The 13,483-nt window shown below is 45.2% G+C and overlaps 2 protein-coding genes across 2 annotated transcripts in view; both read left to right on the top strand.

Annotated features, from left to right (window-relative positions):
• The window catches only part of glu (structural maintenance of chromosomes 4-like protein gluon), an 88,062-nt gene extending 82,340 nt beyond the window's left edge, over positions 1–5,722 (top strand). The window contains exons 24-25 of the mRNA XM_037425586.2: positions 1,384–1,567; positions 5,175–5,722. Coding sequence (XP_037281483.2) covers positions 1,384–1,567; positions 5,175–5,483 — 493 coding nt within the window. The 3' untranslated portion in view covers positions 5,484–5,722. The remainder of the gene's footprint in view (positions 1–1,383; positions 1,568–5,174) is intronic.
• A 5,840-nt stretch (positions 5,723–11,562) lies between these two features.
• LOC119174604 (queuine tRNA-ribosyltransferase accessory subunit 2) lies at positions 11,563–13,255 on the top strand. The gene has a single exon (XM_037425588.2). The coding sequence runs from the start codon at positions 11,990–11,992 to the stop codon at positions 13,151–13,153; it is 1,164 nt and encodes a 387-aa protein (XP_037281485.1). The 5' UTR covers positions 11,563–11,989; the 3' UTR covers positions 13,154–13,255.
• Positions 13,256–13,483: the final 228 nt, after the last annotated feature.

Genomic DNA, 13,483 nt, shown 5'->3' with positions numbered 1-13,483 from the left:
CTTCGCGAGGATTTGGCGGCGCGCCCGTTTTTGAGTGCTCGTTTTGTGACAAGGGCACAGTGAAGACCTTTTCCCCATTATATTAACCGCTGGTGTAATAGCCAATCCCCTGCAGTAAGCAAGCAAGCGAACCTCCCTACTACACAAAAATTATGATGATTTATGGTGTATAGTAGGTATTTTATTGAGATAACAATTATATGGACACTTTCGGCTGGATTTTGCCGTCGATGTCGGTGACGGCGTTGATGTCATGCACTGTATATGTATACGCGTCTATATATATGAAAATGCAAGAAAGAAAAAATCTACAAAAAAAAAGCATTCCGGCGTGCGGAATCGAACGTGGGACCTCTGCATCGTAAAAGCGAGACGTTAACCACTGAGCCCCTTCGGAGCACATTCTTCACTGTTCAAACGGCAAGCTACTTATATCTACCACTTACCGCTGCTCACGAGTATCTCGGAAAGAAATTTGTTTTTGGCATTGCCAGCAAGATGGCGCAAAGAGTGCGCGGCGCCACATTGCGCGGCGGCGCCCGCTCTAATCTCTTACGCGTACTTCGCCCGGCGAGATCATCACTCCCTCACGCGCCCTTATCTCGCAGCGGCGAGGAGGGGAAGGTCGTATGCCTTGGCTGGCCTCGGGCTTTACCTGGAACGATTCTGCTGTAATTACCTGGTGCACAAAGGTCACTGCAATCATTGCAGTCTCCGTTTGCGAAAAGCGTGTGCTTTTCAGACACAGCAAAGTAACAAATGAGACGCTTATTCGCGTGCACCCGTACCTGTGAGTATGTGTGTCTGAGGAACGCGGGCATGTTTCGATCTGCTTTCAATTTTGCGCGTGACCTTTCAATTCGTTGCTATCGCGTTCATTGCTTCGCCTTTCCGGCAAAGCTATAACTTTTTGGTGTAGTGAATACCGTGCAGCTGTTGTTGTAGCAGTTATCTAATGAGTGTTTAAGAAAGGCTCTGAAAGGCCGCCATTCCAGCTCTCACTGTGACTCTGCTGCCCGTTCTGTGCAAGCCAGTCACAACGAGAGCTGGAAGGCTTGATTGTTGGCCATGGTGACAGCATTACTATATGAACGAGGTACAGAAACACAGATGTATCATAGATTTGGGTGCAAATTAGGGAAACCTAGGGTGTCAAAATTAATTCAGCATTCCACCACTGAAGCATATCTTGTAATCTTATCATTGTTCTTTCAAGTAAAATGTCAGAATTATAGACATACCGCAGCAAGCACAGCTCATTAACCAAAGTGGTTCTAATTTTTTTATGCAACTAAATGATTTAGGTAGTTTCTGTTTTTCCAGTCAATGTTTCCGGTTTTCTTTACTGCGCTGCTATACCAACAATCGAATTATCTCCAACAGTGTACGGCCCCCAAAGAAGTCCTGGAAGAACATATCCAACTTGTCCGGAGGTGAGAAAACCCTGAGTTCTCTAGCGCTTGTGTTTGCCCTGCATTATTACAAGCCAACGCCCTTCTATGTGATGGACGAGATCGACGCTGCTCTGGACATTAGGAACGTGTCGATCGTTGGGTACTATATTAAGGTATGTGTCTCACTATATAATTTTTGTTTTACATTGAGAAAAGTGTGGCCCACATTATTGCAAAATGTTATACCAATTTAACTTATTAGCACTTAGGTGTGTTTATAAAGTCATTATTTTTATTATATTATTATTGTTCTTCCAGCTTGATGCATGGTTCTTTGAAAAATTTCTTAGACTGTCTATGACTCAATGTATGGTGAGTCTTGCATGCATGTGCTCAAAGATGTGCTCACTGGAAGTGCCTATGATGTGGTATTGTGATCTTCGGCAGTGTTAGTACTGTGTGTTTTGGGGCAAACCAGTCAATTTATTGAGATTTTCAAAAGGCAGGCTTCAGTGATAGCGTTGAACTGATATCATCTTTAAGTTTACTTGCCAGAAGGCTTTGTTTTTAAATAAAAGGTTTTAAATAAAAGGTACAAGCTACTCTTTTATGGCTAGTACTAAGTTGAAGTATTACATGAGGGACCCTGCTTTTCCTATTTTCAGAAAATGCAGGAGAAATTCGAAAATAATTCGTTACCGAATGAAGCATCCTTCAATAACAACTCGTAGGATAGCCTACTGTGTTGTCCAATAAAGCGTTTCTTTATTCAGTGAGCTTGACTCAAATGTTAGCTGTGAGTGTTCTGCACCGGTTAATTTGCCAATTACACTGAGTAAATGTGCTGAACTGGGAAAACTGTCTGCAGTGGATCTTTTGCTTGCCTTTGTACCGTAATTACTCGAATCGAACGTGCACCTTTTTCCGGTTAAGCGAGTTCATAAATCGCATGCGCGTTAGAATCGAGTACGAAAATAAAATGAATGCGGTCGCTCTATTGGCATCGGCATTCCAAAATGGCCACCCCCTACGTGCGTCGGCATGGTGCGTCGGCCATTTCTGCCTATGTGTCTCCCATGTGCAGCACTTCGTACGTGTGCTGAGGAGTTTGTCATCTTGTAGTGCATTAGCATCGACGGCATGGAAGGGCCGACTCCAAAAACTCGAGTGCACTACAATGCCGCTTTTAAAAAAAAAGTCATCGCGTGTGCAGAAACGTATGGAAATCGGGCCGCATCGCGGTCGTTCGGAGTTCCCGAAGTTTGCGTGCGGGACTGGCGGAAACAAAAGCAGAAGATTGTCAACAGCAAAGCTTCACGCAAAGGCTTCAGTGGACCACAGGAGGGTCAGTTTCCGCAAATTGAAAAACTGCTCGGCGAGTATGTGCTTGAGCAGCGAGCGGCACAGCGGCCCGTGACGACAGAACTGCTCCAAGTGCGGGCTATGCAATTAGCCTTAGAAAAAGGTCTAACGCGGAGCCAGTTTAAAGCGAGCAGGTGCTGGCTAACTAACTTTATGAAGAGGAAAGGCTTCCCCCTCCGAAGGTGAACGGGCATATGCGAAAAGTTTTGTGGAGGAGTACGATGAAAAGCTTCACAGTTTTCAGAGGTTCGTCTTAAACTTGCGGCACAACAACGGCTACCTGCTTGGGCAAATCGGGAATGCCGATCAGACGCCTCTTTACTTCGACATGCCTGGCACCACAACCGTCGAGAAGAAGGGGGCGAAGGAAGTTCGCGTGCTGACATCGGTCCACGGTAAAACTACAGTGGCGGCAATGCTCTGTTACATGTCAGATGGGCACAAGCTTCCCCCGTACATCATATTTAAATGGAAGACGCTCCCGAAAGGAGTTGTTTTTTCGAGTGGTGTGATCATGCGGGCCAGCGAGAAAAATGGGTGCGCGTTGCAATTGATGTCTTCGTTTTTTTTTTTTTTTTTGTCGTGGAAATGGGGTGCGCGTTACAATCGAGGGCGCGGTAGAATCGAGTAAATACGGTAATTGTGTATGCCTGCACTCTAGGCAAGTATTTTAGCATTGTTGATTGATAATAAGTACTGCGTGCTGTGTTTGAGGTAATAGTTTAATTTTTTTCAACATCTAGCTTTTTGTTTTGCATGTCAAAGACACGTCAAGCGGTTGGGATTAATTCGATGTTCCCCTTTACGGGTGCCTCGTAATCGTATCATATAGGTAGTATTTGCGGAAACCCCTCCGGAAAATGAGCATCTGGTCTCCTTGGAATACAATGTAATGAATTTTCACTTGTACAAAATTGCATAAACCGTAGCAGATGCTGTGAAAATCTACAACACCATGGCGAGTTGGTACGAAAGCCCCAAGGGTGGCATCGCTACTTGTATTTTTTTGCTTGTTTTTTCCCCCCTACTAAACATTCTTTCGCTGCAAGGACTGCAGGGGTGAAAATGCTACCCTGTTTACACCACGATGCTTCTATTCACTTCTGCTGCGCCGTTCCTGCTCCAGAGTTGATTATTGCGCTGAAGCTGCTCCCAAGCAACTTTTGGTGCCCTCATGTGTCGCTGTCATCTGCAAAGTGGTGGTGCACTCTTCCTGACATTGATGACGGCGTGAAAAAAAAAAACAGTTTCGCCGCAAGGGGGAAGCAGTGATTATGATAGCAAGAGGCTGTAATGTTATGCGAAGTAAGACTATCGGCTAACTTTTATTAAACCAACTTCGCGCGACTCTACGAAATGCCGGTGTGAAGGAGTAGCGAAGCGGTTCACGAGCTGCATGTCGTCTCAAGCGAAGTAAGCAGATCGTGTTTTTTTTTTTTTTTCCTCTGATGTCTGCAAAGATAGTGCATGCATCCAGGCTAGTCACTGCATCCTTATGAACAAAATTGGCAATTGCTGCCCGAGTGGCACAGCACACCCTCCCTCCTTTCCTTGTGGAGCTTCAAGCTCCTTGCCCCAACAAAATACGGGTGATGCGTTTTCTTTCATCTTGAAAAGCAATCGACGGCAAGCCTCGAATGCGAGCCAATGTTAGGGCAGGCACCCTTTGTGCAACAAAGATAGCTGGCTCACTTTATCCTCGTGTAAACCGCGTTTACTGCCTCACTTGCTACTTTTACTCACACTGTGTAGAACATGCTATTTACAGGGCGATGTTATCGATTTGAACTTTGTGGAAAATGACGGCGACAGCAAAAGCCTGCCAAAAGTTTCCACATAGTTGGTATTGCAATAAAAATGGACATTTTATTTCTCTCATTTTCGCATTTGTACATGTCAGCAGTTGTGTTTTGTCAATGTGAACCTTTTAAGAAGAAATTCTCTGAAAGGTAGTTAGTTTAGCTACGCTGTGCATTAATTATCTCTTATTTTTTTCTTGGTTCTCATTGGCTGTGGTGCTTTAATGACAGAAGTATGAGCTTCCTAATTCATTTTACGAATCACACCCCCATGTGCTGGCGTGCGTGTGTGATTTGTAATATGGTCAGTTCACCAGTATTGACTGTTTTGTAAAAACCACTCGAAATTCTTGCATTTACGAGATATAGAACATTTGAATTAAAAGTGATGTTTGACTCTAGAAATCTTCTTGAGAACTAACTTGCATTATTTCTTAGCTGCTCTACAAGACTGAAGCCCACTTTTACTCGTGAGGGTGGAGTTTGTGGTACTGTAGAAAGGCAATTTACAGACAACTAACTAAAAAATTTCTTCACATCCCTAATTTTCACAATGTCGTCAAATGCTGCTGGCTATGGCCGAGAAGTTTCAAGCACTTTTGTCGCCTTCCGTTTTCAGGAACGAACAAGAAATGCGCAGTTCATCATCATATCATTGAGGAACAACATGTTCGAACTGTCCGACCGCCTGATCGGCATTTACAAGGTGCACAACTGCACCAACTCGTGCACTGTCAATCCACGGCGTCTCATAGAGGCTGTGGAAGGTGCTGAAGGACAGGCACCACCCGAAAGAGAGCAACTGCCACACGAAAACGGTGTCAACGAAAACGGTGTCGACGAAAACGGTGTCGACGAAAACGATGTGGACGAAAATGATGTGGACGAAAACGGTGTCGGCGAGAACAGTTTCGACGAAGAAAATTAATGTGCGATGCCATTCATACAATTTTTCTTGGTTCTTGTATTTTAACCATTTCCATGCTCATCGAACTCATCTACACTCACCTATGAGCTATTTGTTATCGGAATATATCTTTATTGTGCCATTGCATGTTTTCATGTTCATTTATGATATTTTAATTGTGTAAGCGCTAACAGAGCCTGTACAGATGTGATTGAATAAAGAGCATGCTTGCTTATATATATTGCACATGCAAACGGCAATCTGTTGCCTGTGTGGATGCGCAATGTCACCAGACACTTCCACTGTTCTCTTCAGTGTTTCTGGTGCCTCGTTTAACAATTACTTTTTTGTTTCACAAACACCGTGAAGTGCTCCGAGTTCACTTGGTGCAAAGTAGCAAACCTAATGCTTCCGTTCTTACTCAGTAGTATAATAAAAATTGGCTTTAGTATTTCATTTCTGCTCACGAACGTGCAGTGGTTCTGACCATAGGCAATAGTTGACTGCATATTCAAATACAATGGAAATGGCACAAATAGAAAACAAAATAACAGGGTGGATAAGCACTCACACAATTACAGTTTGCCCGTGTGCCTTCCTTGTCCCCATTTTTTGTGCTGTTTTCATCCCGATGGATTGCCTACTTGCCCTGTGCTCGGTTTTTCCAAGACTCAAAATTGTGGTGCATCAGGTTGCGCCACGTCATTTTGCACGTAATATTGTGTGAAAGTTCAGAGAAAGGTTGAGTTCGATGCAATGAAAAAAAAAAAAACAATTAGAGGGCCCTAAAGCTTCGCCTTTAGGAGTTGAACGCGATAGCGACATCCTGTTCCTAGTGCATATTTCAAGCACTTAGCACATGAAACCTTTTTGAATTTGCTATGCACCCACTATAAATGGAAGGCTACTATGGAAGGACAACTTTTTTGTTTGTTGAGATATTCTAATTAAATTTGCAGGGTAGGCTAATAATAAAACCATTTGAATAACCACAAACTGTCATGCATTTAAGTTAACTCGTTACCAAGTTGCAGCCATTTATCAGAATAGTCCACATAGGTTTCTTAGTCATGCTCTGGTGAATTTAATAAATGTGCTAGCACCGTGAAACCCACTGTGATGATTCCTGGGTGGGTGCTTTACACTAGGATTTTTTTGCTGAAAATTTTTAACAGAGCACTGGATTTGGTGTTTGCTATTGAGCATTCATCAATGAAATTTTAATTACTCATCACAAATTACAGATGCAATAAATTTTAAGAATGGCTCTGTCAGTGTGTGGGCTATTTATTGGGGTACATAATAAAACAAATGTGATAGAAATCAGATGAACGGTTGCAGAGATATTACCAGACTAAACAGCCTCACTGGCCAAAAAAGTCATTCTGAAAAAACTGACTTTCAAAATTTCGAACAGATAATTTGGTGTAAAATGGCCCTGCAATGTAGCTAGAAATGTTCTTTAGGACTCTTTTCCTTTTTCGCTTTTCCTGCTTGTGTTGCAGCCGTTCTCGAGCTTTTTTCACACGAAAAGGGTCTTTTACGCTGCCCATTGGTTGCTGGCATAGCGCCGTCAGTTGCCAACATAGCGCCAAGCTTCGTTTGCACAGCAACACGTTCGCTATACTCCGCAGCTAACAACTCACACGTTCAAAAACGTGTTGGCAAATACACAGTCGACGACACGGTCGCACTGTTTGGGGCTGTAATCACTGCAGTTAGCGAGCACAACGCATCAGGCACACTTGAGCACAAGACACCAACACCAGCCGCACTTGATGTAGCAACCTCGACATCGCGATAAGCATCAATGCAGTCGTCGTCTTGAAGAGACGAAGGAGAAGCTGCCCAGCATCAATGCGACTGTCGCCCACGTGTTGGCGGGTGAATGAGCCTCACTATGCGTATCAGCTTGGTCGGACACTTTTTTGAACAGAATGCGTGCTAAGTCCCAAACTTTGGCCTGCTCATCGTTAGTTACATAACAACAATCAGCGTCTTAGGAACACGGCGAAAAACTGTCTAAAGACGGTGAAAGATTGAAGAGCACGTGTCGGAACCGAGTGGAATGATAGCAAACGGGACACACTAGCATGCCAGAGAACACCGGCGCTTGCAAGGCCGGCGCCGGAGAAGACGTCGAGCCAGGGGGACATATGCATCATCGCGCCCAACAGCCAATAGGAGCTGTGTGATCGCCCACTCCCTTGAGAGGCATGCGCTTCCTCTAATCCGCGGACAACTTGAAAACTTCGAGAGTCCCCCAATCAATAATGATTCTCGCCTCGGCGATGCCGCTGCTGCTGCCGCGGGTGGCGAAAAAAAGAGAGCGTAAATTCACTAGCAAAACAAGACCAAGATGGCGGCGCTGGGCCGCGTGGTTGGGAAATTACAAACACGCGAAGTTGGGGTATTGGGTAAGCAGAGGATGTTCTTTTCACTTTTTTCACAAGCAGAGGTGTGGCCGTGTGGTAGAACATCTGCTTGCCTCGCAAACGACCCGGGTTTGATCGCCACTTGGACCTAAACGACCCTGGTTCGGTCCCCACTCTGCTCCAGGATTTTTATAATTATTTTATTTGCATCGTTCTCGATTTTTCAGTCACGCATAATATGATCAGTTTTTGCTCACAACCAACGACGCCGTAACCAGAATTTCTGCGAAACAAGCTATTTAAAGCTATTGCGTTAGAATACACGCATCTCCATGAAGTGAATCGTGATGAGTGGGCGAAGTTCTGGGGAGTCAAATCACCCGCCAATTCATGCATGCAAATGAGTGGCGTGTGTGTACAATATATAGTACATACTATGTTTTATTGATTATATAACTCGTATGCTGTGTTGAGTTCCTCATTCGATTTTGCCTTCATTATTACTAATCTGTGGTCCATAAAAGTACAGCCAGTGGTTTTTTGATGGGATCTAGCCTGAAGTTGACAAAGAAGAGATATATGCCTGTTTTCTTTATATTTAAGTGTTTCTAGAGGAGCGAGTCTTCTAGGTACTTCCGTCATGCGTGAATGTTTCATTTCTTGGCTAGGTTGGACTTGTACGAGGGCTTGCTGTAAGCTTCTGTTTTATGTGTATGTTGACGGCTGCATCGTCGGGTAAGTTTTGAGGAAGCCTTTGAAATCGTTTTCTGAAAGTTTACTCTATATGGATGTTGAACACACAACGTTTGATTCCGCACTACCCGTTGCCGTGCGTGAAACGCCTGATGCTCATGAATGGGAGCCGCAGAGCGATTCGTTGCTACCTATCGAGCTCTCACCTTCAGAGCGGTTGGCTGTCTGTGTAAGCGTTGAGCTGCCGCACGCTACCGCGCTCTCGCCTCCAGAGTAGCAACTTGTCTGTATTGCCGCTACTTCCTGAATTCTCGCCTCCGGGCTAGCCTACTTTCTGCATTGGCGTTGCCTTTCGCGGGCGACAGCACGTTCATATTCGTTTTCATCCTTGGCAGAAAGAGAATGTGTGGTCTGGAACACGCTTATTCTTGATTGTCATCATGCCCAGCACAAAGTGGGCATAATGCCTTACAGACGTGTAGTGGGTACCTTGCTTCAGCAAAATGGCAAATGGCATAGTAATGCATTGGGTGCTTCCCTACTTCATGAAAGTCATGGTGGGCATATAGTGGGTACTTGGCATGTCCTGTGCCAACAACAGACTACACACAAAGGACAAGTCTAGACCTTGAGGTACTTCTCCCCTAACAGAAAAAAAGTTATTGCTACATGTTGTGTTACTGGAACCAATGTTTCGACAAGCAGGCTTACCTTCTTCAAGGCTGCAACACGAGCAGTCTTGAAGAAGCCAAGATTTCTTGTCAAAACGTTGGTTCCAGTTACACACCATGTTCCAGAGATTCTTCATCACATGATGTGACTGCGATCCACTCGTCACATGATGTGGAATCTTGACACTCGAAAAACCAAGGGTGCAGGGCTCCGCACTGTTTCATAAACCATATGGTATTCATTTGCACCTTAAAACATATTATGCAACAAATGGAGATCGCAAGTGTACTGCATTGTGATGTCACTAGATTTAGGGTCACCACAACGGGATAATTGAGCAATTAGCATTTGCCCCAGCAAGAAACCGAAACGTTTGTTGTCTGAAGGTAAGGTTTCCTGAATGGAGGTGCACTTGAGCAGATGGAATTGGGCATCCCACTCACCCAGCCAGTGTTGTCTGGTTGAATTGGTAACTACAAGGCTGTGAAACAGATGTGTTGCACATGGTGCTTTGCCAGGTCGGACAACACATGGAAGTCCAGAACTATATGCCCCATGGCTGTGCCTTAACACCCGTGGCTTTGGGGATTAATTAAAAGCGCAGTTCATCTGTGTAGGAGTACATGTTTCAAAAATCTGCATTTTGCTCTTTGGATACGAACGAATCGAGGTGCCATTCATGACGAGTCACTTCTGGGTGTACAATTCCAGCACACATCAGTGCATGATAACATGTAACGGGAAGCCATGTTTAAGTGCACTTCATGAAGGTTAGTGTGTGAAAGCAGGAGTATCTGATAATAGCATCTCATAGTGATGTAGTCTGGTATGAGCACTTATTGGAAATATATATTTTTAAACTGCTTAGGAGCATTGGTATGACGTCTGTGTGTGCAATATTTCTACAGTCCTACATTGGCAAGTTGAGAAAGCTAACAAAAAGTCATTGCATGCAATGTTTCAATGCTTCTTATTGATACTGAGCTGAAAACCATATAAACGAAAAACTTGACTGTTGTACTATGTTTGCCGAATTTTTACTGAAAGACTGCTTTATTGTCCTGTTTGTTCGTAAATCTATAGTCATTCAAATTCGAAAAAAATTGAAGGGTTTTGAACCCTGCAACAACACACCATCTTCTACTATGGCTAGGTTGAAAAAATTCGAAGGACTTTGAATCTTGCAACAACCCCCTCTCCTTTCCTCTGGCTAGGCCAGTAACGATGGCATTATGAAATCGAAAGCCTGACAAAAACTCGTCTGGTCAGGAATGATCATGATCAAGAATAAAAAAGAAATATGGAGACCAAATGCCAAAAGAACATTAAAAAGTAAAATACACTTTGGTTCTCATACGGGAGCCTTGTTCACAATATTTAATCACTGAATTCCCTAACTATAACTTTTAGAGATCTTTCTATACTTTGCTGGTTAGTTCCTTGTCTAGGTGACGGTAGGTGCTTTCATCTTGCAGCATATAAAGTCCCTCAGCAAAGACAGCAGCATTCTTCTCACATAGTCACTGTGGTCCAGAAACTGCGACGTTGCCTTCATCAGTTGGGAGGATGATGAGGTCGTTGTTGCCTCGAAGGCTTTAAGTCACCTAAGACAGAATTTAGACAACACGTCATTGTGGCGTGAAGGTTTTACCTGTGCCACGGAGTTCTCCACTGCGCACACCATCATACGATTGGCCCAAGCTTGAAAAGGGACAGTTCACCAGTGTTTGGACTGTGGCACTTGTGAACAAGGTCCCGATATGGGAGGCAAAGCGTTTTCTATTTGAAAAACAATTTTTTTTTTAATTTGGCTGTATCCTTTTATCTTTCATCTAGACGGCATTATCGTAAGCAAGCTTCGCCACAGGCAGGTAGCAGCGTTGGCAGGTAGGTGCGTCGTGTGCTGTCACAAAAGGCCTATCTCTTTTTGTGACAGTGTCTCCTGGCTTTGCGAGTAACCGACAAGGTAGGCACTGTATCTGCAAAACGTGTATTTGCCAAGGTTTCTGTGTGGAAAATGTTCCAGTTCAAAGGTGAACACAAGATTTTTCCAAGGGAGATGGGGGAGTAAGTTCCTGGGAGAACCTAGACCCACCCCTATATTCGCGGTTTGATCTCTGCATGCCGTATTTTGATTGAGCGAATAATAACTTTCGGGTAAGTACTGTAGTGTAAGCGTCAATATTGAGTCTCCAATGCTTTCTCGGAATGCTTTCGCTGTGTTCGCACCGTCACTCTAAGTTGTAGCGATCCATTGTGGCGATTTTCAGCAGTGAAGACTCTTGTGAAAAGGTAGGTTAAAGTGTAGAGGTTCGTACCTTAACACCATGAAACTAATAAAACTCTTATGCTTAGAAACCACAGGTTCGTGTGGGAAGATGCTCAGTCGCCACAGTCAATCTGCTGCATTGAGAAGCACCATTGCGAAGACATCATATCCAAGATGGCAGCGCCCATATCGTGTACGTGACAACCAGAGTTACTCAATCGTGACGACAACACGCGTATGAGCGCCTACGGTGACATGTTCTAGCGGTGATTTGAAACTTCTTTTTGACTGACAGACGAGACAAGGTTTTTCCGTTTCTGTGGCTTCCACCTTACGTGTTCTTGCTTCGTCTTGCGCCAACAGAATGTGTGTTTCGTACGTTCCGTGAGTGACAGTCGTGCTAGTTACGTGCAACACGTGCGTGTCGTCCATTCATTTGTGATTTCAAGTTCTTCGGCAACTGCGTTACAAGTTTTTTATGCCGTAAGTGCGCTTGTTTTGAAACTACTGCCGACGCGATGCGCTTCTCCGTGTCCCACGCTTGTAAAACGAGCAGCGGCCGCTGCGGCGAGATTTGGGGCCTCCAAGGAGCGTCCGACGCCGAATGCTTGCAGACACCGACGTGCCTGTTGTACACGCATGCCGGTAGCGTGCCACACCTGACGTATGACATGCTGCACAAAATCAAAAGTGTCGACCATCACCCCGCGCTTTTTCCCTTGCCTCCCATAGCGAGCTTCGCAAATTCGGTTCAAGAGTTCGGCGCCGGTATTTCAACGTTTTCGGGCATGTCCACGCACCCGTCATTTATAAGAATCCAGGATCCAATGAAGGCGACGCCGTCCGGATTCAATGACAAGGCGGGCGTCTCTATTTGGGACCAGGGAGGTCGCATCCATCTCAACGTCCCTAGTTTCATGCGGATCATGGAAGCGTTCAAACCATCTTGCTATCAGGCGCTTTGCGACAGCGATACGCCCAAGGACGCCACGAGGAAGAGGCTACAGCGATCAGTAGAAAGGACGACTTCTCTGCTAGACCAGTGCATCGCCGCGAAGTCGGTGTCAAGCGCTCTTCGGGACACCTGCATTCTCGGAACGGTCGTGGGCGGTTACAGCAGGGAGCACCGGCACGCATCGGTGATGGAGATCTCCAAACGCGACGTCGACGGATACGTCATCGAAGGGTTCCACGTGGACGGACCGGCATCGAAAAGCCTGAAGTTCGAAGAGGTGGACGACCTCTTGCAGGAGGTGGTTGCATTCTTGCCTGAAGACAAACCGCGGTTCATGTACGGCGTGCTGCGGCCGGAATTCATACTGAAGGCCGCCATGAGCGGCGTTGACGTTTTTGACACTTCCTACGCGAACGCGGTCACCGACGACGGGCTGGTTCTGTCGTTCCGCTGCAGCTGTGACAACGAGCTCGCGACGATGCTCGAAAGGAACCTGTCAGATCACCAACTCGCGTTGGACATGAGGGATTCCGTGTACAGGGACCAATTCGTGCCGCTCTTGGAAGGATGCGTTTGTTACGCGTGTAGACACTTCACGCGAGCCTACGTTAACCATCTGCTGAGCACGGGCGAAATGCTTGCTTACGTGTTACTAAGCGTGCACAACATCCACCACTTCCTAAATTTCTTCGAGGCCATCAGGAGGTTCCTAAAGGCGCGGCACTGAAAGTTGTGTGATTCTTTCTTACATTCGCACAAGTCGCATTGCTGGAAACTCTAGTAGACGGGACCATTGAAGGACAATAAAGCATATCTGTTCAAATGGCGACCATAATGGTCAGCTTCTAGCGTAACTGACGAACAGCTGATTGACGGTACATCAGCAGATAAAATATTACACAGCAGTCGTAGAAGCCGATCGGACGTCACGACTGTGTTGTCATGTTCCAGTTTTGGGCTATAGATTGTACAGGGTCGACCGCATCTAAGGTGAAAACCTTGGTAGTATTAGAACCGGTAAAAATAAAATGTATGCTCCAATTGACAAACAACATAA

This window comes from Rhipicephalus microplus, chromosome 5, assembly GCF_043290135.1.
Source record: "Rhipicephalus microplus isolate Deutch F79 chromosome 5, USDA_Rmic, whole genome shotgun sequence".
NCBI lineage: Eukaryota > Metazoa > Arthropoda > Arachnida > Ixodida > Ixodidae > Rhipicephalus > Rhipicephalus microplus.
The sequence above is the reverse complement of the archived record's forward strand: the minus strand, read 5'-3'. Positions and strand labels throughout refer to the sequence as shown.

Excerpts from the sequence above, each read along its gene's own strand:
- LOC119174604 (XM_037425588.2), top strand. The coding sequence starts at position 11,990 with ATGCGCTTCTCCGTGTCCCACGCTTGTAAAACGAGCAGCGGCCGCTGC.